Source organism: Balaenoptera ricei, chromosome 6 (assembly GCF_028023285.1).
Source record: "Balaenoptera ricei isolate mBalRic1 chromosome 6, mBalRic1.hap2, whole genome shotgun sequence".
NCBI lineage: Eukaryota > Metazoa > Chordata > Mammalia > Artiodactyla > Balaenopteridae > Balaenoptera > Balaenoptera ricei.
In genome coordinates, this window is record NC_082644.1 from 99,831,483 (window position 1) to 99,859,000 (window position 27,518).

The 27,518-nt window shown below is 45.1% G+C and overlaps 1 protein-coding gene across 14 annotated transcripts in view; it reads left to right on the top strand.

Moving 5' to 3' along the window:
* PALM2AKAP2 (PALM2 and AKAP2 fusion) overlaps positions 1-27,518 on the top strand; it is a 624,626-nt gene that overhangs the window by 583,776 nt on the left and 13,332 nt on the right. For 13 of the 14 annotated variants that reach the window (XM_059925270.1, XM_059925268.1, XM_059925271.1 and 10 more), the window contains 2 exons: positions 7,542-9,936; positions 26,502-26,680. In XM_059925270.1, coding sequence (XP_059781253.1) covers positions 7,542-9,936; positions 26,502-26,680 — 2,574 coding nt within the window. The remainder of the gene's footprint in view (positions 1-7,541; positions 9,937-26,501; positions 26,681-27,518) is intronic. The other variant, XM_059925274.1, reaches the window with a different exon arrangement.

The following is a 27,518-nucleotide window of genomic DNA, read 5'->3' on the forward strand; positions in this document are numbered from 1 at the left end:
TATTTTAAAACCAAGAAGGACACAGCTAAGTTACAAAGAACTGAAGCCAGGCTTGCTTTTGCTTTCAGCAGAATCAGTTACCCAGAAATTTCAGGCTGCGGGAGCCAGAGTTCCCTCTGTGGCCTTGACCTTGGTTTATTCTGGAGGTGGGGACTGTCCTGTAAAATAGCTTCACAGTGAAAAGGGCGTTTGGTGGGAAGAGCATCTTAGGACTCCTTGATAGAGCATGGGGTGTATTGCATCGAGGAAGAAGCGAAACTTGCCTTTCTTGGAGCTGAAATGAGGCATCTCTCCTCATCTAGGGGAAACCCTGAAATCTCCCAGTGGTTCTCAATCCCTTTGGTAGGGAATGGATCTCCAAGTGACTGAAAGAAACAAGCTTTTCACCAGTGGCTGCAGAAAAGGCAACAGCTTCCTTCCTCGCCTCCTCCCATCACACCTCCATCACACACACCCTCCTCCCATCACACCTCCATCACACACACCCTCTTTAGTTTCTTTCAGAGAGAGCCTAAGCTGTAAATGTGTTCATCAAACCACACCTTCACATTTCCACACGTGCAGCCTCACATCTGAGCCACTGACTTTTCAGCGGATGCTATTAATAGGGCAGGCTGTGGTGCTGGGGAGACTCCCTTATGTTGCAAAGGGACCACTTCTTCACCAGGATCGTGAGTGAGTCAAGACATAGGCCAGCCTTGTTTCCAGTGGAAGGGGGTTCCAGAAGTGTTTTCATCCCATCGTCAGCAAGCCTGTACCTGAGGCCTAAGCCAGAGAGAATGGCAGGAGGGTGATTGCTGTGTTGACCAATACCATAGAAGCTCTCAGAAAGAAGGGCTGGGCCTGTAAGAAGAACAGGAAGCTCTTTTTCAACTTTTTTTTTTTTTAATAATCTTTTTTTAAAATTTATTTTATTTTTGGCTGCGTTGGGTCTTCGTTGCTGCTCGCGGGCTCTCTCTAGTTGAGGCGAGCGGGGGCTACTCTTCGCTGCGGTGCACGGGCTTCTCGTTGCGGTGGCTTCTCTTGTGTGAACCACGGGCTCTAGGTGTGCGGGCTTCAGTAGTCGTGGCTCACGGGCTCAGCAGTTGTGGCTCGCCGGCTCTAGAGTGCAGGCTCAGTAGTTGTGGCGCACAACTACTGCCTGGGCTCCATCCACTCTGATGACTCCTTAGTTGCTTAGTTGCTCCGTGGCATGTGGGACCCTCCCGGACCAGGGCGCGAACCCGTTTTCCCCTTCATTGGCAGGCGGACTCCCAGCCACTGCACCACCAGGGAAGCCCAGGAAGCTCTTTTTAGAACCGTCTGAGTCACATTTAGTGGTAATGGCTTCATGGCAGGAGGAAGGAAACCCCAGAGATGTTGTTAGCGTTATCCCCCTTTATTGAGGGTCGTGTCATTATCCCTGAGCCCGTCTGGTCTAATTTTAGCTTTAACTACCCCAGAGTGCTGGGGGTTTTAGGTCTGCCTCTCATCAGCCAGGAAGGGTCTCTGGCCTCCTTGGGGAGTGGCCCGCCTCCCGGCTTCCCACGATCAACACCAGCCGTTGGTTCTCCGGGCCGGAAGAAGCTCTGCTGGGGAGTGGGAAGGAAATTCTGCCTGGGACTGGAATGTGGCCCAGGTTATCACTGGGGTCACTCCCCTCCACTTCCTGGCCCAGAGGCCCGAAGCGCAACAAAGGAAGCAAGCCATCCTCAGACATTCCCACTCTCTGTGCCTTCGCAGGGGTGGGTGGAAGGGACCACTCAGAGTCCCAGCGGCTTCTCTAGTAGGGGTGGGGTGGGAGGGGAGCCACAGGCCAGCTGCTGAGGAACGCTGGTGCTCCCAGCCACCTTCATACAGTCTTTTCAGCCTACACCATCTGCCACCCTCAACAGGCTGGGAAATTTCTCTCCAATTACTGTTGTAGCAGTCTGTCTGCCTGTGCTCTATGCTATCTTTATGTGACTCTGTCTTCTCTCCTTCCAAGGCTGTAAGTTCCTTGCTGCAGTGTGGGGACCACCCCAGAGTCCTAGGGACCTCCCATGGCCCCCGGCACAGGGCTTTGTCACTCTACAGGTTCTCAGGACACGCCTCTCCTTGCAGGAATGCGCTTTGACCTTTTCAGCCTCTGTGCTCCTTTTCCACACTCCTCGGGTTCCCTTGGTCTGGGGAGTCCGTCTCGCCCAGACCTCCCGACTGTGGCTTTACCCCGTCCCTCCAAGGCTGGTGAAATTCAGCAGACCCGTGCGGGCATGTTGCAGGTGTCTAAGGATCATCCCCCGGTCAGGTTGCACCCTCTCCTCCCATTTGCCTTCATGATGGAAACTTCAGCCAGAAAGTAAAGATTCCTGCATGAACCTTCCTAGAGACAGCCATGCGTGGCCCGTGGAACACAGCAGTTGTGCCCTAAAAACTCGACTTAGGAAAGAGAGGGAGGACAAGAAAGAAAAACAGAGATACCCTCTGGTTTGACAGCTACAAGGACGTTTTCTTTCAGAGCCATGCCCCTGTTCCTAGGCCAAGAATGAGTTTGTATTTTTGGTGGAACTTAAAAATAACTGGATTAAAGGGTCAGGTCACCTACTACCCAGGGAAACGCATTTCTAATTTAAATATTGTGGCTTTAGTAGGAAGTAATCTGGGTTATTCAGAGCAGAGAAACCTGCTCGTGCAGCAGGCGCCTGATGTTTGAATAATTTGGGTCACACGGTGCATTTAGGCTAGGAGACTGGGAAGCTGGTGACAGACATTGTCAAGAGCAGGGTAGGGAGGTAGGGAAGAGGCAAACAGCAGACACGTGAAGTGAGCAGAAGCTTCTGCTTCTCGCTTGACCTTGTAGCGAAGGACACCTTTCTGGAGTCCCCCTGGGCCCAGCCAGACCTGCTAAGGAAAACGCATTTCCTTCAAGTTCTTTCCATGCTTGGTGCACCCAGCTGCAGGCCCAGGTACCCGGGGAAGATAGAGCACACTGCCGTCCATGACCTAAGCCGGCCAGGCGTCAGGGCCCTCATGTGTTTTCTGGGCAAATCAAACAGGCTTCTAGAATCCCACCTGTGCTGCTGACCCTGGTGCTGCGGAGGAGTTGCAGCCTCGTCCATTGCCACGACTGGGATGTGAGATTTAGTATTTTGCCTCTGGGGTGTCATCAGAGGAAGAAGAGGACCCCCTTCAGAGGCCAAATTCCCAGAATGAGCCAGAGGCCAGCACCTCCATTTCTAGCTGGGGGGTCCTGCAGGTAGAGCAGAAGGTAGGAACTGAAACCAGGTCTCCAGGGAGTCTGTCTCTTGTCCATTCTGAACAAGGAGGGGAAAGGGGTCCTTGACTTCTGAGGCCAAATTGTGACTCTTACGTGACTTCTGGAGATTGAAGTGTGCAGACCATCAGCCAGAAAGCCGAGTAAATGCTCTTCAGATCCATCCACCTTCTTAAGACTTCCCTTGTCGTTCTGGAAGCTTCCAGTCATCAAGAATACCTTTTGAGATACTGGGATAGAATTAGGAAGAACTGGCCTTCAAGTCCTGGCTGTGCCACTTACTAGCCAGGGGACCCTGGGAAGTCTCTCGAGTTCTCTGAACCTTTTATTCTTACCTTAATTATGCCAATTAGCAAAAGCCTCAGGGGCCCTTGGGAGTTAGAGCTAAACTCTAGGAGGTAGGCAGGCACCTGTGGAAGGTGGGATTTCTGATTAGATCCTGGCCGAACACTCTTGGAGTATATACTCCGGATTAGGATGGCTGTCTGCTCCTGGAATGTAATTTAAACTAATTTCAGACACACACAGCTATCTTACATTGTGTCTGCTTGAGTATTTTAAAGTAAATGGTAGACATCCTGACCAGCTGTTAGCTATTCTGGGAAGCCAGGAGGCCGGCAGGTATTACATGCCAGATTGTTAGGGCTCCACCTGGAGGGTTAGCTGGGGTCATCCAAGGATCTCCCCACCCGCCCCTTAGCACCCTGGTTTTTCTCTGACCTTTGAAAACCCAGTTTGGTGGTTCTTTCATATCTTCCTGCTTTTTGCATTGGGGCCTAGTCTATTTCAGAAAAGACTTAAAAATCCATTTAATGAATGTGCATTTTGTCTGAATCTGGAATCAAGCTTACCTTATCTGAAACACGGAGAAAATTCTGGTCTTTCTTATCTTCAAAGGGAGCAATAAGTATTTGTTAGTTTAAACATGACATCATTTAATGACGTCAAACGCAAGCTCTTGCCAGATCCTCGCACGGTGGGGATCCCAGCCCACTTTCATTCGCCTGGTATAGTTACAGCGGCTTTGATCACATCAGGCCATCCTGCACAAAGGTAAATTCTTCCTGCTGAGACAGAACTCAGGAATTTGCTCGTTGGTTATACTTGTTCCCTAACTTTACAAAAACTCAGGAACTCTGAGGCAGGACTGTAAATCAGCAATGCGGAGTTGTTTATCTCTTTAAGGACTTGTACCCTGATTAGGGTTTAGAGCTGCAGCTCCCTGAGATCGATGGAACCGAGTCTCAGTAACAATTTTCTGAATTAGTGGAAAGGAGCTGGGGCCCCACGTAACTAACAGGAAGGAGAGCCTCTTTCCTGTTTATACCCTCCAGTGTCTAGATTTTTTTTTTTTTTTAAGGTATTGGAAAGGAATCACCTCAGATTACACTGGGACTCCAAACTTTGCCTGTAATTAGCATTTTTAAAATATTTGACACATCGCAGACACAACTCCATTTCTGACTCAAGGATAAAGTTAGTTTTCTTGACACTGCAAAAATGCACTGTCAAATGCTGTTCTCAGATATTTAAACTTTTGAATTGGGACAGTTGTTGCTAGTTCAGAAAGTATCCTTGGAAAAAGTTGATACAGTTTCTTCAGTTCTTAAAAAAAAAAAAAAAAAAAAAAGCCGTAGGGCATCAGCTCCTCCCTCGTCCAACACTGGGACAGTGAAGCATCCAGGAGAAAGGGACAATGCTGACAGAGTGTTCTCGGGGACGCTGTGGATAGGCTCAGTTCCTCCAATCTCTGTGATCAGCAGCAAGACATTCACATAGGCAAGTTTTTCGCTTCACCTGACCAGACTAAGTAAACCCCAAAATAGACTTAAAGCTTCCTAGGAAGTATGGGAAATCCAGTTTTTGTGAGGAAAAAGGGTGTTGTCTCCTGGAATTTATTGTTGCCGTTAATTACGCCATGCCCTACAGAACAAGCCTCCTGCATATTTAATGAATGAATCAATGACTAAATGATCTATAGAATTATTTGCCTTTTAGCTTCTTTTAACGTTACATTGCCCTCTTTCCTCTCATGTCAACTATTGTAAAGTGTTTTCCATTTCAGTAGAGCGATGATTTTTAACCATATTTCAATCTCAGCAGCTTCCTACTATTTTCCTATTCCACCCCCCCTCCCCCCAAAAAAGAGCCAAAGGAGATAGAAGGAAAGCTCTATTATTCCCATGAAGAATATTAGCAGAGAGTCATTGGCCAAATGAGGCCGGGGGTTGGGGGGGGGGGGGTTCAGTAGTCTGACTTCACCATAGCAATACCGTGTCTCTTTTTGTTGGTCAGCTTATTCCATTAATAACTTTCCATGGGGTAAGCTAATTTTGACCTAGGTTTTCTTGAGGACTGAATGGCAGCCAGTAAGTTTTAGGCATTCATATTTCCTGTAATTCTTGAATGACATAGAAGTTACTGAAGTTACTGAATCTCCTTACCAAAAGAAAGTTTAGTTAACTTTTTTTAAAGGACAGTAGCAACATTTTTGCCATGCCTCTTTAGTTCATTCTAAAGACAAAAGAGCCACTAGTTAACAGTGGTCAAAAATGAAGTAAAAACAAAATAAAGATAGTGGAGGTTATAAATAGTAACTACCAGACTTTGACAAAGACCAGATCAAGGCTGGAAGATCCTTTGAGACCAGGAGGTGCTGACAAAGAAGTAATATTCATTATTGTTGCCTATTTCTAAGGAAGGAATTTATATTACTTGATTGATTTTAAGTCTAAAGAGGAATGTGGGAAACACAGTGATGGAAACCCCCAGTTCATGGGTAACCTTCCAGTTTATGGATGACCATGAGAGTTTTTCAACATTCTGACAGCAATGCAGAGCACATAGCATGAACTTCCACATTTTTCTAGATAGTATGAACAAATCCATAACTGTTCACTTTCCTTGAAAGGATTTTTAAATTAATCCCCTGAGAATCATCCTAAGGTGGTGTTTTAATATTATGTTCTAAGCCTTTAACAATGTTTAAATTTAAATAAAGGAAAATTATACCGTATTGCAATTTTGCATTGTGTTAAGTCAATAATACCAGGCACCCTATAGACCTGAGACTTGAAACACAGCTGATAAAAGTGTTAGTGAAATCCTTGAGGGGAACTCAAATTAAGCTCACAACTACCGCTGAATTATCTGAGACAAACCGGAGTCCTTTGGTATGAAAAAAAAAAAAAAAATCCTAGAGTTTGAAAATTAATCTTAACTAATGCCAAATAAAGTGACATGGGATTGATAACTGATGAAAAATATGATGCATTTAAAAACATTAAGAAAATGTAGTTTTTTTATTTAAACACAAAATTGGAGCTGTCACATACAAAGCATTTTAGGAACTAGATAGGAGGGGCCACCATCCACTAGCTTTTCACTCCTTAACCAAGGAGCATTGTTTTGAGAACAGAACTGTGTGGTCAGTGGCTTTGGTTCTGTGTTTATAACGCACATGGTCAATTACAGCCATGGCAGTGTGGCACTGAAGCTCTTAAGGGGCCGTTGAAGAGATCTACTGTTTTCCAATATTTTATTTTGGAAAAATTTTTCAAAAAGTTTCCTGTCTACAGAATAATTGCATTACATCTGGCTGAGAATCATGTTTTCAAGATTTGTTCCTGCCAAACGACCTTCTTTTTATAGTTGGGGACATACAAATAGTTCTGTTACATTTCTGCAGACATTTGCTATGGAATTTTTTGAAAAATTCTGATACAATTGCTATATAATCTCTTCCACTTTAGAAATTATTTGAGCAATGTCATCAGATGATCCAAATCCTAATTTACTTTTTAAAAAAAATATTTATTTATTATTTATTTAGGCTGCACTGGGTCTTAGTCACGGCACTCGGGATCTTTGTTGCGGCATGTTTAGTTGCGGCATGCGGGATCTTTAGTTGCGGCATGCAGACATCTTAGTTGCGGCATGCGTGTGTGATCTAGTTCCCCAAGCAGGGATAGAACCCAGGCTCCCTGCATTGGGAGCGCGGAGTCTTACCCACTGGACCACCAGGGAAGTCCCCCTAATTTAATTTTAAATGTAAAAATGGGACTAGCATTTATTGAAAGTTCTCTGGACACCAGGTAAACAAAATGGAATCTGTAAAATTGAGAAGGTTTAGGTACCCATTACTGCAACAAAATGAATATATAAAGGATTTTTTAGAAGAGAAACTTCTATTCAAAAGATCCTGTCATTGTGGTTTCAATTTTCCTTCCAGTTATCAGCTAATGTCTGAAGTTCATATCCATAAGCGATGTGGTCTCTAACCCTGACTTCTGTTTTCTCTTTTTTCCAGAAGGCTCCCGAGCTTTCCGAGGATGATATCCGGCTAAAAAACGAGAGAGACAACTGTAGTGGCAATCCCCTGGAGCCTGCCACCAGCTCTCTTCCCCCAGATCACAAAAACATGGAAATTGAGTTCTCTGTTGCAGAATGTAAGAGTGTTCCCGGAATCACCTCGACTCCACATTCCATGGACCACCCCTCCCCTTTCTACTCATCCCCCCACAATGGCCTCCTCGCTGATCACCATGAATCTCTGGATAATGACGTGGCCAGAGAGATCCGATATCTAGACGAGGTGCTGGAGGCCAGCTGCTGCGATTCTGCTGTGGACGGAACCTACAACGGCACGTCTTCCCCAGAGCCTGGAGCAGCCATCTTGTTGGGCAGCCCAAGCCCACCTGCCCACACGGCCGTCCAGCCGGAACCCACCGAGAGAGTGGCTGGCAGGCAGGCTCCCCCTCCCCTTGAGCTCCATCAGAGCACCTCTGACACCATGGCAGAGGGTGAAGGAGCCAACGGCCACCCCCCCGACCAGCCCAGAGACCTGCTGGGGAACAGCCTGCAGGTGCCCGTGAGCCCCAGCTCCTCCACCAGCTCGCGGTGTTCCTCCCGAGATGGAGAGTTCACGCTCACCACGCTGAAGAAGGAAGCCAAGTTCGAGCTGCGTGCCTTCCACGAGGACAAGAAGCCCTCCAAGCTCTTTGAGGACGACGAGAGTGAGAAGGAACAGTACTGCGTCAGGAAAGTGAGGCCTTCAGAAGAGATGCTGGAGCTGGAAAAGGAGAGGCGAGAACTCATCCGGAGTCAGGCCGTGAAAAAGAATCCTGGCATCGCCGCCAAATGGTGGAACCCTCCGCAGGAGAAGACCATTGAGGAGCAGCTGAACGAGGAACATCTGGAGTCGCACAAAAAGTACAAGGAGCGCAAGGAGAGGAGGGCGCAGCAAGAGCAGCTGCTGATACGGCAGCAGCAGGCCTCACCGCAGCCCTGCACGGCCCCTGCGTCCTCTCCAGAACGTTCCAGCGCGACTGACAGCGCAAAGGAGGACATCGTCACGGAGCAGATAGACTTCTCCGCGGCTCGCAAACAGTTCCAGCTGATGGAGAATTCCAGGCAAACGGTGGCCAAGGGCCAGAGTACACCCAGGCTCTTCTCCATCAAGCCCTTCTACAGACCTCTGGGGCCAGTCAGCTCAGACAAGACACTGACCATCTCGAGACCAGCTTCTGTCGGGGGACCTCCCGAAGACTCCTCAGCAGCCAAGGGACAGAAAGCCCACTGTGCCCTGGAGAGCCAGTCTTCTGGGGGAGGGGGCCAGGGCAGCACAGTTCCTCAGGGGAAGGAAGGGCCGTACAGTGAGCCCTCCAAACGCGGGCCCTTATCCAAACTGTGGGCAGAGGACGGCGAGTTTACAAGTGCCCGGGCTGTCCTCACCGTGGTCAAGGATGACGAACCTGGGATTTTGGATCAGTTTTCAAGGTCAGTCAATGTCTCTTTGACTCAAGAGGAACTTGACTCTGGCTTGGATGAGCTGTCGGTGAGGTCCCAGGATACCACCGTCCTGGAGACCCTGTCCAATGACTTCAGCATGGACAACATCAGTGACAGTGGGGCCTCCAATGAGACAACCAATGCCCTCCAGGAAAATTTGCTGGCTGATTTTTCTCTGCCCCAGACTCCCCAAACTGACAACCCCTCAGAGGGCCGAGGAGAAGGTGTCTCCAAGTCATTCAGTGATCATGGTTTCTATTCCCCTTCGTCCACGCTGGGAGACTCTCCGTCGGTTGATGACCCCTTGGAATATCAGGCTGGTCTCCTGGTGCAGAATGCCATTCAACAAGCCATAGCCGAGCAAGTGGACAGAGCGGTGTCTGAAACCAACAAGGGTGGAGTAGAACAGCAGGAACCTCAAGCAAGTCTGGAGGAAGCTGGAACTGGGGCTTCCAGCTCAGAGAAGCCGCAGAGCATGTTTGAACCGCCTCAGGTGTCCTCCCCTGTTCAAGAGAAAAGGGATGTATTGCCAAAGATTCTGCCTACTGAAGACAGGGCGCTCAGGGAAAAGGGGCCCTCCCAGCCACTGCCGGCAGTGCAGACCAGTGGCCCGATAAACATGGAGGAGACCAGACTGGAAGGGAGCTACTTCAGCAAGTACTCAGAGGCAGCTGAGTTGAGAAGCACAGCCTCACTCCTGGCCACTCAAGAGTCCGATGTGATGGTTGGGCCCTTCAAGCTGAGGTCCAGGAAGCAGCGGACTTTGTCCATGATCGAAGAAGAGATCCGAGCAGCCCAAGAAAGGGAAGAGGAGCTGAAGAGGCAGAGACAAGTCTTGCAGAGTACCCAGAGCCCCAAGGCAAAGAATGCCCCATCACTGCCCTCCCGAACATCATGCTACAAAACTGCTCCAGGTAAGTGAAGTGCCGCGGACCAGAGACAGATGCTGCAGAAATCGGTGTTGCTGATTCCAGCTTTCAGGGTTGTATATGTGTGGACCCTCCTCTGTGTGTGGCTGGAGTCGGTGTCAGGGGGACACTGGAATGGGGATTTCAGTGTTCGGAGACACACATTGGGAGTGTCAGAGTGTCCTCTGGAAGAACCCTGAGCCTAGACGGTGTTTGCCATTTCCCAAAGGATGTAATAGTTCCTTTCTTGTCCTTCTGCTGTGGTCTTGGTTTACTGTGGAGAATTGTTCTCTTTTATTGTTCTCTCTTGGCTGAGGGAGAAGCTATGTGTGGCACAGACCCAGAGTTGGCCCTTGGGTTGACTGTATTGATGTCAGTATCTGCAGTTAAATCAAACCTATCTGATTTGGGGATGTCTTCTCCTAACCCCTTCTGAATGCTGAGTGTCTTCCCAGCAATGACAGTTATGGCTTGGTGTTGCAGATCTACCCGTAGAAGATGTTTTTGTCCACCTTCTGTATAATTGATCTTTATGGATTTGTCTTTCTTTAAGTCACCATAAAACAATTACTTTGGAATCAAGGTGGTCTCGTCTATTTGTGTCCTGTGATCCTTTTGGAGAAGTTGAGTTACTATATGTAAAGACAGTCCTCTAATCTTCTCCCGTTGCCTGGACAGTCCCTATCTTGAATACTTTTTGTATAGATGGTTGATGTTAATTACAGTGGTAATTATTGTTGCTACTATTATGGATAACATTGTGATGAGTAATTTTTATTTCTCATTTGGACATGATGGCACTTGGGGAACCACACATCCTACCAAAGAGAAGAGCTGCTCAAGGTGTGGTCCAAGTTAGTTCATGACTATTCCTGATCCATGCTAAGTACAGACCTAGGGAGTAAGCATTTGAAAACTCTTGGAGCAATTTGATAGTGTCCTCAAATGAAAGTGTGGGATTTTGTATTTTTTTAATGGATGGTCCATAATAGATTGGGCAGAAAAAACTGTTCCTTCACTAGAGATAATTTAAGAAGTGTTGCCTTAACATATAATTACTGGCATTTATCTTGGTCCATCCAGATCTTAAACCCATTGACACTTGGCTTCCATCAAATCTATAATAACACAAGTTAACTCTTCCCATTATTAACTTTTAAATTTGAAATAATCTCAAAGCTAAAGGAAAGCTCCCTAGTTAAATACAAATATCTTTTTTATTCTGAATTAAGAGTAAATTGCCAACATGATGCTTGATCACCCCCAATTTTGTAGAATGTCCCTCAGTTTGGGTTTGTCTGATGTTTTCACATGATTATGTTCAGGTTATGCATGTTGGGTAGGAATACCACAGAACTGATGCTTATTCTTCTTACAGCATCCAATCAGGTAGTACATGGTGTCAGTTTGTCCCATTACAGGGACAGATGTTAACTTTTTTCACATGATTCTAATTTTGATCGCTTGACTGAGGGCTTCTGTACAATAGTTACTTTTTCCCTTTGTAATTAACAAATATTTTGTGGTGAGATGCTTTGGTACCATGTAATCTTCATCCCACTCCTCTTCAGACTTTAAATCTATCTATCTATCTATCTATCTATCTATCTATCTATCTATCTATCTATCTATGACAGATGGTCTCATGGATTCCTATTATATTTAGTGGGTTATAATCCATTTCTATTGTTATTTTTATCCTTAATTGTTCAAATATAGTTCACAGGAGCCCTTTCAGGCTAACTTCAGTGTCCTTTTGACATGTCCCCATTTTTCTTTGGGCACATCTTTACTTTCTGGTGCCACAAGATGTTCCAATCTCATCTTATACTTTCCTAACCCTGAAATCAGCCTTTTCAACAAAGAGCACTAGTTCCTTTTAGTGGAGAGTGGTATTTAGAAACCAAAGTCTGAGTGTTTGATGTGCTCATTGCTGTTGGATAGGCACTGCTCTCAGGCACTCGCAATGGTCAGAATTAGAGAATATATACACATTCTATCTATCTATCAATTGATTGATTAATCAATCTATCTATCTACCTACCTATCTTGAAAACCATGAGCTCACCCTGATACCGTTAATTCTACTCTAATAGCACTGGGTTCATTTTCTCTCTTTCCATATTTGTAACCTCCTCCTTGACAACAAGGTACCTGGTTCCTATTATCCCAATATATTTATTATTTGATCAAACCCCTCCCCCCTTATGGAACCAATCTACTATTTTCCTCACCAAACATGGGTTCAAGTGTCACTTTCTGGGTGGCAACTGCTGTTTCTTGTCACCAACACCCTCTTCACCCAGCTTGGGCTCCAACATCCTGTGCTGGGTCACCCGTCTCCCTTCCCACCCTGCTCTGGGCCACTGGGGTTCCTCCCACCCTCCCTGCAGACACTCATCTTGTTCAGCCCCACCTAATAGCTTTTGGACTAAATTATTCAGGAAGGAAAGGGAAGGGAGCAGGAAGAGGGATAGCATGGTGACTTTCTTGATATGTTTTTTAATGCCTTCAGGTCATGGAGCAATGGCCAGCTGAGTGTTTGAGGCAAAGAAAACTTTCAGAAGAGGCTATTTGTCTATGCTTAACAGTGACTGGTTGGCTTTTCCCAAAGATCCTTACTTGTCGAGTTCACTTTAAAGTCTTGTTGTGGGCTGGCTTGGCACAGAGATGCCAGCTGGGCTTTCTATATGGTATCCTAAAAAAAGTTTTGGTACCACTTGAAGCCCAGTCTGGGGAGCCTGCTTCACAAGTAAGTGATTGTAAAGGGCCTGCATAAGAACCTGCAGCTTCACTGGTGGAGGAAGTCTCTGTAGGCATCTCAGCAACTTCCGCTCACATGGCAGGCAGATTCCATGGCTCTCTTATCAGTTACAGCTGGCTCCACTTACCTAGCCCTCCCTTTATATTATTTCATTATAGAACCTTCTCTACACTGCATATGCTCAGTGGTATTTTCAGTTTTCTTCACTCCATCTCTAATTACACACCTTACCATATTGCTCCATACTTTACTTCTAGCACACGAACAAAAATTAAGACATCTCAACACTTTCCTCTAGTTCCCTGACTTGCTGTGATCCGTCAGGCTTCCCGCCAGGCTTAAAACAGGACAGAGTCCTAATGTTTGCCTTCAGCATCCCAGTAGCCCCGTACCGATTTCCCCCGTATTTCCTCCTATGCTAATGCTGATCTCCTCCCGCATATCCCATCCCCATAGGCTTGATTTCTGCTCCTTTAGTAAGATGGTAGTTCATCCATGCAAGTCTGCACCCTGCTTGGGTCTGGTTGTCACATTGACCACAGTCATGATAACGTGTGTGCAACTCATTTCTTCACATTTACCTCTAGAACATTGAAAGTAGGTGGCAGGGCTTCCCAGAATTACAACCTGGATTGAAAGAAGCTGAATGCAAAAGGTAATTTTTTTCTATCCATGCCTGGAAACGTTTAGAGTAATGTTTAGCCAGCCAGCTTCCAAGTTCGTGATCAGGAAGGAGGCTGACACATCACTCTGAGCGGCCAAACCAGACCTTTCATGGCCAGGCTCAGAACTGCTGGCTCCAACTTTGGTTTTGTGAATGGAGATGTTGCTGAGTTCCTACTGTACTACTCCCCATTTCATGCCAGTAGAGGTGACTCAGCTGGGTCATTGCATGACACAGAACGACAATTTGATATTAGGTGATGAAAAATATAATTTTTAACATCTCCTCTGGTAGAAATTATGCTGGTGACATGTTGGAATCCTGAAATCTTAAGGCAAATAAAATCCACTGAGAGCCAAGATGTGATAAGGAAAGAGAAGTGTTTTCCAACCATTTCCCAGGTGTTGAAAAGATACTTGTTTTTGCTTTTGGTTCCCTTGCCTTTTGAGATGGAAGATGATGAGATTTCTGTTTTTAAAAGGATGTAATCCTTTTCAAAGACCGATTATGAGGAAAAATTATATGGAAATTTAATCTTGTTGGTTCTTGCATGACTTTTAACAGAAGAAGCTCCACTTAAATAGGGTTTGTGTGGCATTTGTTCATACAGAAGTGAACAAGGCAGATAAAGTCCCCGCCCTCAGGGAACTTACAGTTCAGTAACAGAAACATCAAACAAAGGTGGCAATTTCATAACAGAGAAGCGTGGAGACCTGTGGAAGAACAGAGCAAGGAAGACCGCCTCACTGGGGGGATAAGGAAAGTCTTCCTTTCTTGGGAAACTGTCATCTAAGCTTTGAATTGAAGGAGTTGGGTTGGGTTCAGGGGGTGGGGGAGATTTTTCCAATTAGAAGGAAGGGCACCTACAGAGGCCCCAAAGGAAGAGAACTTGGCACGTTTGAGGTGCCTAAATAAAGTTAGGGTGGGTTAAAGGAAGAGATTTAAATAACAAAACAAAAGAAGACAGTGAAGAGCTATGTAAATCATGTCAAAGGTTTTAGATTTTAGACTTTATCCTGTGGTCAGTGGGAAGCCAGTAAGGATTTTCAAAGGGGTAATTATCTCCACAAATCTCCAAGCTGTCCTGCCTTCATCCATGAATTGATGAATTAAAAGTCTTCCTGCTTTCCTGAGTCCATTCCACCGGCTTTTTTTCTATGTACGTCTAAAGGCCGGCCACCATCTTGACGAGTGCCCTGGGTTATGGGAGAGGCCATGCTCTCAAGAATGAACACATGTGAGCCTTCTCTTGACGGTACTTAGAAGTAAAGAATAAAGGAAGCACTTAGGCAGGTGCACAAGCCTGATTTGAAGGTGTAACCCACGCACTGCTGTAAAACGCCCTTGAGGAATGAGTTTGGGAAGAAAACCCAAACATTTTACCGAAGTTACAGTTTAGACCTGTTAAAACGTCTTTTCATAGGAAGGGTATCAGCAGACAGTTCTCTCTTTAGTGCCTGTGTCTATTATTAGATATCCTGGTTTCACTTCCAAGTTCTAGGCAGGCCGGAGAAACCCAGCTAGTTAGGTGACGATTAGCTTAGGTTTTGGAACTAGTTTGCATTTTCATGCCAGGTGTCGAGTTGATTTACCAAGTCAGACAATTTGCCCAGTGGGACATTCTGGAGAGCGGTCAAGGAAAAGATGTGGATATTGAGTCCCATAACTTGTCTGTTTAGGTCTTTTAATATGTGGAAAGATAGTTATACATCTTATAAAAATAAGATTTCCAAGGTGTTTTGACTTCTGTTGTCAGTTTGAATTGACTGCACATGTGATGTTCATTACATTATTATAAAGCTTATTGACTGGGTCTTTTTTCTTTTCCCTTCATTATCTCCCAATATCACAAAGAAAACTCCTTTAGTTAGAAAAAAAATGTTTATATCAACACAATATTCAGGCAGCAGAGCTTGGGGTCTTTGTTCCATGCTGAATTAGAGCTGAATGAGGCCAAGTCTCACTTGAGATGCCCTCAGTCCTCCACAGTAGAAGACCTTGGTGTGGGTGACTGACGGAAGGATTCCCTCCCAGGCCCAGGTGAGAGAGAGCTCTTCTTCAGGAGTGTACAGTGTTTCCCTTTCCTGCCGGCAGGTACAAATTGTGTATCTTATAGCGGCACAGCTGGCTGTGTGAAGGTTCTAAAGCTGAACGTGGAGTATCCTACAGATGATTATGTATACCGCCAAGTTCCTTGAACATTCTCTGGTGACCGAAGTATAATCACAGTAGCTGCAACTCACCAAGACCTTAAAGCCCAGTACTATAATTCACACACAGTTTTCTCATTTCTCATTTTCTCATGTAACCCTCCCAACAGCTATCTGGGATAGAATCCAAATTACCCAAACTCTTGAGATCAGATATATTCCACATTTTTCTGATTTTAGAAAGGCCGTAAAGTGTCCATACCATTATTTAGAAAAGCAATGCAATGCATGTACTATTATTGAACACACCCAGTGGAGTCTGGGGCTGCACCTGTCATCAAATTCGATTTCTGCTGTGAAACTTAGAGTTTGTTCTATTAAGTGGGATAAATAAAGACCAAGAAGAACCTCATGCTGGTTCACCTCGGGTTTTGCTGCCAAATAAGTTATGATAAAACTTAGTTTTAATGGTTCCTCTGTGCTTTCAGGACTTAATTTCAGTGCTCCAAATTACAACAGTCAAATTGCTGACGCTGTCCAAAGATCTGGGCAGATGGCGAGGGACTAGCGTCGTCCGTGTCAGCCATCTAGCCTGGCTGCTCTTGTGAGTTCTTTCTGAAAGTTCATGCCCCAGGAGGAAGCTCAGTCATTCACTCTGCAGACAGGCTCATTGCCTGAAAACTTTGAAAGGACTGGGAGCTCAAGCAAGGAATCCATTTCTTAATTCGAGGATGTGCGGGGATAAGTGTTCACTCCACTACCTGACCAGGTTAGGCGGAGTAGGGCCAACGCTGGCCAAATTCATTTACTGGTGGTCATTGAACACCATGTCTGCTCTTTGCTGTTCTCCTTTGCTCTTTAAGATTGTTCCTTCCGGGGCTTCCCTGGTGGCGCAGTGGTTGAGAATCCGCCTGCCAATGCAGGGGACACGGGTTCGAGCCCTGGTCCGGGAAGATCCCACATGCTGCGGAGCAACTAAGCCCGTGCCCCACAACTACTGAGCCTGCGCTCTAGAGCCCGTGAGCTACAACTACTGAATCCTACGTGCCTAGAGCCCGTGCTCCGCAACAAGAGAAGCCACCGCAATGAGAAGCCCGCGCACCGCAACGAAGAGTAGCCCCCGCTCACTGCAACTAGAGAAAGCCCGCGTGCAGCAATGAAGACCCAACGCAGTCAAAAATAAATAAATAAAATAAATAAATTTATTAAAAAAAAAAATTGTTCCTTCTGCCTTGGATCAGAAACTCCCTGTATTTTTATTTATCTGAACCCAGTGAATATGTTCATTTTTAAAAGCACATGCCATTTGGGAAGGAATTGGTAAGAAAAGTTTAGGTCGAAGTAGGGTTTGGCAAGGGGTGAAGGTTGAAGGTGTTCAGTGACGTCAGAACTTCTCAAGTTACAGAGTTCAAAGTTCTTTTTGGACATTGCCTTCAATGGTTTGAAAAGGGCAACTGTCATGGTTAAACGCATCACCTTCACTCCTGAGAAGATATAGACCGTGGTCTTTCTTCTGTGACAAGCCTATGGTCATGGCTTCTGGGACGTAGAACTTTGGAGAAGAACAAAACTTCCTACCATTCCGTTTTGTAACAGCTTCTGCTGTCACTGCTGATTGTGCTGGGTCTTCTGGTACACACAGTGTCTGGGTTGTCCCTTGCTTTGCTGGGGACATCACATGGTGGCCTTGTTACTTGCCCTTTACCCATGCCTGGCTACCCCACGCTCCAAGTTAAGGAGAGCTGCTTCCAAAAATTCAGACTCAACTGCTCAACTGTGTGAACCTACATACAAAGAAACATGCAGTCTTGAGCTGAGAACGAAAAGATGATCAAAGGACCTAATTCTTGTAAGATCCCTGCTCTACGCCTGGTAAGAAATGTGAGCTAATCTAAACCAGGCCTGGGAGCAGGATGGCCCCCGTGACTGCTGGAGTTTAGGGCAGGATATGACAGTCTCTTACTAACCATGGCAACTTGCCGTGAGCTTCCCTAGGGAGATTGGTGTTTCAGAGCCACTTCATCTTTGTAAATAAGCTACTGACTACTTACGGGGTGGAGGACTGGGGGTGGTGGTGGGAAGAGGGTGCAGGACAGGCCATTAGAGCACCAAAGAACACATTCATGTTACATGTAATGGTATTTTATTTCTCATGACCTTGAATGTAAAGCTCAAAGGTTTCCCCAAAAGTTATATGCATCTGACATCACAGGTATTCTCAGTCTCTCTGTCTTTTATTTCTCATTACTCAAATATAAATTCATACCAAAGCCGGTCAAGGAGAATTACACATGTGCTTAAATGTGACAGTCATTTTTCTGGATTCATATCTAAAGTTCGAATCCTGACACCACTGCTTGTTAGCTGTGTAACTAACTTACTTCACCTCTCTAAACCTCAGTTTCTTCATCAGTAAAACGGGAATAAAATAGTACCAACCTCATCAGTAAGTTAGTACAGTCAGTGCCTGGTGCACAAAAGGCTTCCAATAAGAGTTGTTGTTATTGCAGGGTTTTTTTAAATTAATTAATTTATTTTTGGCTGCATTGGGTCTTTGTTGCTGCGCACGGGCTTTCTCTAGTTGCGGCGAGCGGGGCCTACTCTTCCTTGCGGTGCACGGGCTTCTCATTGCGGTGGCGTCTCTTTGTTGCGGAGCACGGGCTCTAGGCGCGTGGGCTTCAGTAGTTGTGGCACAAGGGCTCAGTAGTTGTGGCTCACAGGCTGTAGAGCACAGGCTCAGTAGTTGTGGTACACGGGCTTAGTTGCTCCGCAGCATGTGGGATCTTCCCAGACCAGGGCTAGAACTATGTCCCCTGCATTAGCAGGCAGATTCTTAACCACTGCACCACCAGGGAAGTCCCGTTATTGCAGTTTTTGTTCTAAGAAAAGACCTAGAAAACCTTAGCAGAGTTACTTATGAGTTATTCTTCTGCAGCTACTGGAACCCTGATGTTCCACATGTGATGACACAACATGCTTTATAAAATTGCTTTCTAGTCCTAGCTGAGATTTATTCATAGTTACTTCTTTAGAATTAAAGTTTCTCATATAAAATCAGAGTTCAAGAATTAGCTTTCAGGAGTCAGCTGTGATTTCAAAAAACAAAGGCCATTATTAAGCATGTTGGGTGACAGTGAAATTACAAATTACCATGAAAATATTTTCTTTTTTGGGGAGGGGGTGATAACGTTCGTAGAGCTAAGCTCACTGTGTTGGTAGAAATGTGTTTAACCAAAAGATCTTGGCGGGGCAATTGCTACTTACCATGAGTTTCATCCTTACTGTTTTAATTAAATTTTTTTCTTTTTTTAGTCTTAAACTATGCTTCCCCTGCAGATGCAAAACTCTTTCCTTCTCCAGTTTTCATTTTCCAGTTCTGTTCAGAGGAATGATCCAATATCGACAACTCATCCAACATCCCACCATACCTTGAAGTAATAATATTTGGAAGTTTCTCAGACTTGTGTCACCAGGCAGGGGTATTTCTCATTTCTGAGCTAGGCTTATAATCTGAAGATTCATATCATTGCATTCTCCCACCCCTGGGGCCTTCAAAGGAGGAGATGAAAGGACCAGGAACTAGCTCTTAGTGTGTGGGTCATAGCTGGAACCATACAAGCCCATGGACTCCGGATCTGACAGGCAGGATATTCCCTTGTACTGGGAGGAAATGGAATTTAAAATGCAAGTCTGAGCTCCTTTCTTTCTGGTGATCTGCGAGTGAGTTGTTTAGATGTTTGCAAGCTCACCCCAAGGCTCCGTGAAGAAAGGAGATCATTGAAGGAGGCTTGGGCCAAGGCATGTTATCTGGTGGGCGTCTTTGTTCGGTTTGGTTTTTAAATAAGAGTGGGTGATGGCTTTTTCTTTTCTTTTGAGAAATGTAGAAACAAAGGATCTTTGATTTTTAAGACGTCAGACGCCATGTGTATAGAATATAATAATCACCAAAATCCTAATGTTTGACCAAAATAATTTTCTTAACTATGGGAATCCACCCTCTTGGCTTTTTAGAAGTTAGTCCTCTTCTTATAGAGGGAGGGTGTGGGCTGTCATGGATGGCAGCAGCTGTGTACTGAGGACATGCAGCCCTCGCTCTAGTTCCCTTGGGTGGGAGGAATTGCGGGTTCTTCTCTCTGCCCCCATCAGCACAGGGAAATCCATCTTGTTTGGAGAATCCAGAAACGCAGTCAAGGCGTGGCTTTTTCTCTCTGGACAAGGCGTGGCTTAACTACTTATAATAAACAAACAGGAAACACAAATTCATGTTTCCTAGTTTTTTCTTCCACTAATCATGGGAGACAGCATTTACTAATTTGGAGTGAAATTCTGCTTCCCCCACTCTTCTCCTTAGTCTGCCTGTGAGAGTCACCAGTGAATGTGACCAGTGCTTCTCTGAGGCCCCAGGAGGTGTCAGCTCAGTAGCTCCCCTGGGCCTGTGTGTGCTGCCTGGTGAGACAGAAAGGCTTCCGGATCTGCCTGGTCCATGAAGGTTAAAGCCCCAGCTTTATCTGCTTTTCTTAGCATGTGTGGTAATACTTAAAAGAAAAAAATTCTGGTTTGTTTTATAATTTAAAATTAATTCATGCTTATTGTAGAAAAAAACTTGGAAAGTAAAGAATAAAGATAAAAGGCAAAGTGATTCATAATCCTAACTACTCCCTGCCTAGTTTTTCTCATGCACACATTTGCCTGGAAGATAACATTGGGTCTACATGTGTATTAGTTTCCTATTGCTGCTGTAACAAATCACCACAAATATAGTGGCTTAAAACAACACAAATTTATTATCTTATAGTTCTCGAGGTCAGAAATCTGAAATGTGTCAGCTATGGACTGAATTGTGTCCCCTCCCAAATTCAGTATGTTGTTGAACGCCTAACCTCCAATGTGATGGTATTTGGAGACGAGGCCTTTGGGAGATAGTAAGAGTTAGATGAGGTCACGAGAGTGGGGCCTTCATGATGGGATTAGTGCCCTTATAAGAAAAGGCACCAGAGACCTCGTTCTCTCTCTGTGATGTGTGGACACAGCAGGAAGGTAGCCATCTGCATGATAGGAAGAAAGCTCTCACCAGAACCTGACCATGCTGGTACCCATGCTGATCTCACACTTCCAGACTTCAGAACTGTGAGAAAATAATTTCTGTTGTTTAAGCCACCCAACCCATGGTATTTTGTTATGACAGTTCAAACAGACTAAAATAGTGTCCTTCTGTGCTAAAATCAAGATATTGGCAGGGCTGTGTTTCTTCTAGAGGCTCTTGGGGAGAATCCATTTCCCTCCCTTTTCCAGTTCTAGAGGCCATCTACGTTCCTTGGCTTGTGGCCCCTTCCTCCATATCCAAAGCCAATAGTATAGTATCTTCAAATCTCTCTCTCTGTCTCTCTCTGTCTCTCTCTGTCTCTCTCTCTGACCCTCCTGCATCTCTTTTATGAGGACCCTTGTGATTACATCAAGCCCAACTGGATAATCTTGGATAGTGTTCCCATCTCACAGTCTTTGACTTAATCACACCCTCAAAGTCCTTTTGCCATGTAAGGTAAATATTCACAGGTTTGGGGGATTAGGGTTTGGACATCTTTGTGGAAGCCATTATTCTGCCAACCACAAGACTGTTCATCTTATCCTGACTAAGTTTTACCATGTGTCATGTGTGCACTTTTGTTTTCTTTTACGCAGCTAATAAGTAGTGAGTTAGGATTTGAACCCAAGCAGTCCAACTCTGGAGCCTGCACTCCTAAACCCCTGCAATATTTCTGCTTTTGTAACCTGCTTTTTCTCTTAATGTATTTTGAATATTTTCCCATGTCCATAACTATTCCTCTAAATTTGAGGGACTAGAACATGACTTATAATGGCTAAATAATACTCCATCATCTGAATAAGCCATAACTAATTTAACCATTCTCCTATAGTCAGATGCCTTTGTTGTTTCCACATATGTAATTATAAGCAAACAAACGAACAATGGTGAAAGTTCTTGTACATAAGCTTTGTGCCCATACTTATTAGTTGAACTTGTGCCCATAAATTAGTAGTTAGTGGTTAACTAGTATACACTAGAGAATAGTATTTTCCAAACAGTTTTCCTCGAGATATTAATAGGGATTCTATGAAATGAGGTTCTGTGGTTAAATAAATTTGAGAAATGCTGCACCCCCATTCCTAAACTAGAGATTCACAATCATATCAGCACTAAAACCTTAGAGAAGTCCCCTGGTAAGGAAATCTATCTCGTTTTATCATTAAAGCTTTCTTTAGTCGAGTGTTTCTCACACTTATTTGACCAATGACTTTTTGACCGTTTGCAGCATTGAGCAGTATCTTACAAAGCTAAGGTAATCGGACGTGATTTTAGAAACACGGCTTTGGAATCATCCCAGCCAAGTGAAGCTGCTTATCCTCAAACACCTTTAAATGCTTAAGTCTAAAATTACTCTAGATGGAATAGTTTGGACAAAATCATATGTATGAAGTAAACTTGAGAATGTTTTCTACCCTCCACTTTGAATTCCAGTCTAGCTTTCTTCTGTTGGTTCCTATGTCAGTTAAGCTCACGTTGCCCCTGCTCCCTGCTCTGTAAATGTCAGGGACCAGCCCTTGGCCAAGACCAACACAGGTCTGCCTTGAGGTCTGCATGACACTTACTGTACATGTTGTTTCTGGGGTCCTTCAAGAGAGCTATTTTGTAAAGTGTTCAGCCCAGGTGAGAAACTAGATAGCAGGATGTTTATCATTGAAAATAGAGGCCACTTTCAGCTACCGTCAGCTATTCAGTCATTCACCAGATGAATAGACTTATATGAGAACAAGTTTTGATGGGACAAGTGGGAATGGAACCTGGGGGAACTGGGGAAGTGCTGGATGCACGCCAATGAACACCAAAGATAACCATCACTGTTTGGGGATTCTAATGAGATTTGTCCTCGGGGCCAAGGAATTTCAAGGTGCCTTCCAAGGCCATAAAGGATGAGACAGACTTCCCAAGCTTTGCATCACATTTATGTCATGATCCCCAAGGCCCAAACAGTGGTGGTGTCTGCAGTGTCTATTACTGGTGGAAGAGAACGAGAAGTTTTTTCACCATCCTAATCAAAGGGAAAACTTGATTAGGCTGCAAGCTAGGTCCCTCTCCAGGTTTTTGATGGCCTGTGTGATTACTAAGATGGCGTGAGAATTCCAGTCATGGTGGGAACCATCCTGAAGGCAGGATGCTTGGAGATCACAGTAGAGAAGCCCACCCAAGCCGACTTCCCCAGATGTCAACCAGACCAGAAGTCTGGGGTTGGGGCTCCCTTCCTCTGGAGACCTGTGACAGCTTCTCCTGAGGCTCTGATGTGGCCTTGGTTATCTGAACCCTTCTGTTCTCTCCAAGACCTCTCAGCCACCTTCTCTTTGGAAGACACTGCTCCAGACCCGCTAAGCTAGTCTTTGGTTCCTGCTACTCATGTGACCTCTAGTGGCTGTAACTGGCAAAACTTGCTCCGGGGATGGGTTTCATTTTGCTGGCATACTAAGAAATGAGCAGGAAATGTCCACTTCTTTATAGTAACTTTTCACCCTCTTTACGATTCTCTTTCAGCACACACCCAATTATATAATTTAGCAACAGTCAACACAATTTGGGCTCCAGACCTAACTCTGATTGTTACTAACTCATGTAATTTGGATTGATGTTAAGCATCTGAGCCTCCGTGGTCTAAATTGTTCAGAGATGTCATGACATTCACCCTGACTACATCCCAGGGTTGTAAGGATAAAATGACTTGAAGCCTATCAATGAAATGCCATATAAATGTGTTTGTTATTACTCCAAAGCCATCGCGTCTGTGGTTCTGTAGACCAAGATTGTTTTATTTCATGTGCTTTGGTGAAGACGTTTAAACACTTTCCTCAGATTCTGTATTGGGAATTCTGTCCCAATCCACAAGCATTTAATAAGTGGCTGCTCTGTATATTTCATAATGGACTTGCTGGTTCATTCAATAGCCATGAACTCCTGCCTTGTGGGATTCAGCATTGACCAGGACAGACAAGGTCCTGCTCTAATGGAGTTTACATTCAAATGAGTTAGGGGGATTCACAGCCAATTGAAATGGTCCCTATCTTCAGGTGACTTTACAGCTTTATTGAGAAGAAAAGCTTAAACAACCAGATTGATACAGTCAGTATGTGAAAAAGGCTTTCCCAGAAGTATAAACAAAGTATTATGAGGCAGGGGTGGTATATGTGAAAGGGTGAAGTTAGAGGCAGTGAATATGGACTATGCTTTAGAAGTTTAATGCTGGAGGATTGGCTGGTGGGAGATGATTTGGACACTTGAGAGGTCAGTTAGAAAGTGACCAACCTGGTCATGTGGTATCTATTTCTAGTCTTAGAAGAGTTGTGAAATTTTTATGCAGAATTTCCCATGAAATTGCTCATTCTTACTCCATAGACATATTATTCTTTGAGATTCCAAATAAGTACTAGCTAGACTCATTGGATGCTTGCCATTCTAAATATTAACTTTAAAAATATTAATTTAGTTCTTGTACCAACCGTATGAGGTAGGTACTTCTATCAACATACCAATTTTACAGGTTAGGAAACTGAGATAGAAAAACTTCAAAAAAAAAAGGCAAGTAACTTGCCCCAAGGGTATTTGGCTGCTAACTAATGAACTCAAACCCAAGCAGGCTGGCTCTAGAACTGCATGCTCACCACTGCTGTGTTGTTTCTCAAAGCTTCATTTTAAAAGTCAACCAGGGACTTCCCTGGTGGGGCAGTGGTTAAGAATCCACCTGCCAATGCAGGGGACACGGGTTCGAGCCCTGGTCTGGGAAGATCCCACATGCCGCGGAGCAACTAAGCCCGTGCGCCACAACTACTGAGCCTGTGCTCTAGAGCCCCTGCTCCGCAACGAGAAGCCACCGCATTGAGAAGCCCAAGCACACCTCAACGAAGAGTAGCCCCCGCTCACCGCAACTAGAGAAAGCCCATGTGCAGCAATGAAGACCCAACGCAGCCAATAAATAAATAAATAAAAGTTAAAAATAAAAGTCAATCAGAATTTTTAGAGATACATACTACGTATTCAGGGGTAATATTGCCTGAGGTCTGAGATTGCTTTAAATATTTTAGTACAGGAGGGTGGGAGGAAGGCAGGCAGGCAGGATAGATGGAGCAAGGGTGGTAAAATCTTGATAAATGTTTAATATAGTTGATGGGTCCATAGGTGTCATGATAGCATTCCCTAATTTCCATAATAAAAAATAGAAACCGTTTCTAGAGAATTTGAAGATTGAAGACCTTAAAATATTTGTAACCTTACTGTTAATATCAAAAGACTTTTTATCGATGATCTGGGTAATTGAGGTCAAAGCAATGACTTTCACTAAGTTAACTAATGTAATGGTGGGTCTACAGATGTAGTGTCTGTGTGTTAAAAACCACTTCCCCACCTAATTGCCAAATGTGCTGGCCATATACTTTTTTTTTTAATCAATAAAGGTTGATCTTCTTGCCAAATGTATTTGATAGAATAGCAAAATGTTTGAGTTAGAATGGACTTCCAAGACAACTTCTCCCCAAATTCTCATTTTCTAGCTAAGGAAGTTGAAACTTCGAGAACTTAAGTGATCAGCTCAAGATTAAAGGGGGAACATTACATGATTGTCTACAGCCAACCTCATGGCTGGTTCATGAGGAAGAGCAGAAATTAAAACTCAGGCCTCCTGAACTCCAGGGGGCTTCCCAACTCCCCTCAAAGGAGCTATGCCCAGTAAAGTCCTATAGCCACCCACACAGAGACATGGACCCCAGGCTTCACTTGTGATTCCAGCTCCATCAGGCAGTCTGGGGGGGAGTGAGGCGAAGAAAGATGAGCTGCCATCATCTTGGGTCTGGAGGAGGTCAAATGGGTCTTTAACCTTCCCTGGCGGTTTCTGAACTTTTGTGCTTGAAATATCCATTTATTTTGTGTGTTTTCTCCACATTCCTTGTTCGCAGACCCTAGCTGTGTCTCCCACAGGGGGCATAGTTGGAAAAATCATGACTGTTGCACCTGAAGGTACTTCTCAGAGGTGCGTTTGGGGCTCTGGCAATATAACCCACTCCTTCATGGGCCGGAAGGCATTTCCCAAGAGGGTGGGATGCAGGCGGTCTTAGTGACGGTGCCTGGCATCACCACACCACCATGACTGTGGACCCAATCTCCTCATCCTGAGAATACCTGTATGGCATCTCAAAAACTAACACCTCACCTTTCCCAAGTCTGACGCACCCCTTTTCTGCAACATAGAAGCTGCTGTTGTTGGCACTCATTCCTTAAGATCTGGGATCTCAAACCTAAATGCTTTCAGGACCGTGGCAGGTAAGGTAAAGAATGAAGCTGGCCAATGTAAGACTGGAGTAACCTGGGAAGAACAGCTTAGTTCTCATTCAGATGTTTTACAACATGTGTTGTCCATACAAAAAACCCGGGCTGGTCATCTGACCATTGGTGACCTCTGATAGAGAAGAAAGAGCCTGGGAAGGAAACCAGGAGACCTGGATACCATCGCCAGCTCCTGGTGGCCCAGCACAGCCTTCCCTTTGCTGAGCCTAAGTTTTCCTTATCTGTAAGAAATGGGTCTTTAAGGTTCAAAGGCACCGCCACCACTGACAGTCTGATTGTATGATCTGTGATAGAATACTTGTCCCCAAAACAACTGGAGCCAGCATCTGTCTGTCTGTTTGTCTGGCTGGCTGGCATATATCTGCAAAGTGCCTGAGAGCCGTCTTCGGTCTGACTGACTTTAAAACCGGTTTCCTTGAGGTCTTTGTTGGATGGGTTTGTGACATTAATCCTTAAGCACATTGATCCCTGTAATAAAATGACCTGCACTTAACCATCATTCTGGTACCAGTCGGTATGTCAGAGGTTGCTTTTTTGCCAGTGTTCTTCTCTTCTTTTCGAAAGCAGTCGTGACCAGACAAGCTTAGAAAGGGTGTTCTCTTCGTGTTGTTTCAGGGAAAATAGAGAAAGTCCAACCTCCTCCATCCCCCACACCTGAAGGTCCCAGCTTGCAGCCTGACTTAGCCCCCGAAGAGGCTGCCGGATCACAGCGGCCCAAGAATCTGATGCAGACCCTCATGGAAGACTATGAGACACACAAATCTAAAAGGCGCGAGAGAATGGATGATAGTAGTGTAAGTTTCTCCTCCTTTCCTCTTTACCGTGTCCAAGGGTGAACTTCAGTACAGCGTACGGTACTCCGGTTCAAGCATGGATGTGTGTGCGGTTGTCTGGCCAGCACTGTGGTTCCAGCACCAATTTTCAAATGTGTGGTTTAACATGCCTGCAGTTGGGTTGGGGGTTTTGCCTTGTTCTCAAAAACTTTGATCATGCAAAGAGTGTGTCTTTTTGCTGCCAAGTTCTAGTTTGAGTCTACTGCTACGGCTAGTGCGTGAGGTGTGGGGTGTGTGCGTAGAAAGACACCACGCATGGGGCAATGCGGGAAGAAGGACACAAGCTCCCTGAAATCACCCGCAGGCACCGGGGAGCTGATCTCAGCCATCGCTCGCCTGTTCTGTAGAGGTGTTATTTCTCTAGAGAACTATGACGATGCTATTCCTTCAATGTCTGCTCTGGGCGATCCCTATAAATGGTACACAGTGCTCGGAAGACTAAGTATGTTTTAGGCTGTTACCAAGCCGGTGTGTACGGTCTGGCAGGAGAGAGCCACTTAAAATGACAGTTAAAACCGCATAGTTACCCTGCTACCCTCAGCCCTGAGAACTTTGCACATGACATTCCCACCAACCACAAAGGAAGTCATCTGCTGTGTGGTTTCTTTCTCCGGTAAGCGGCTTAAGAGCCAGTGCTGCCCACAGCCTGCACAGCCAGGAGCCTGGGGATCAGCCTCAGGGGTCCGTGCCAACCTCCTTGGAATCCATTAGCATTGTTTGGGGTAACTACCTCCTCCCCCCAAATAGCTTGGGTCGGTTGAGGATACTCCCCAGTTGACCCAGGACAGTCCTGGTTTAT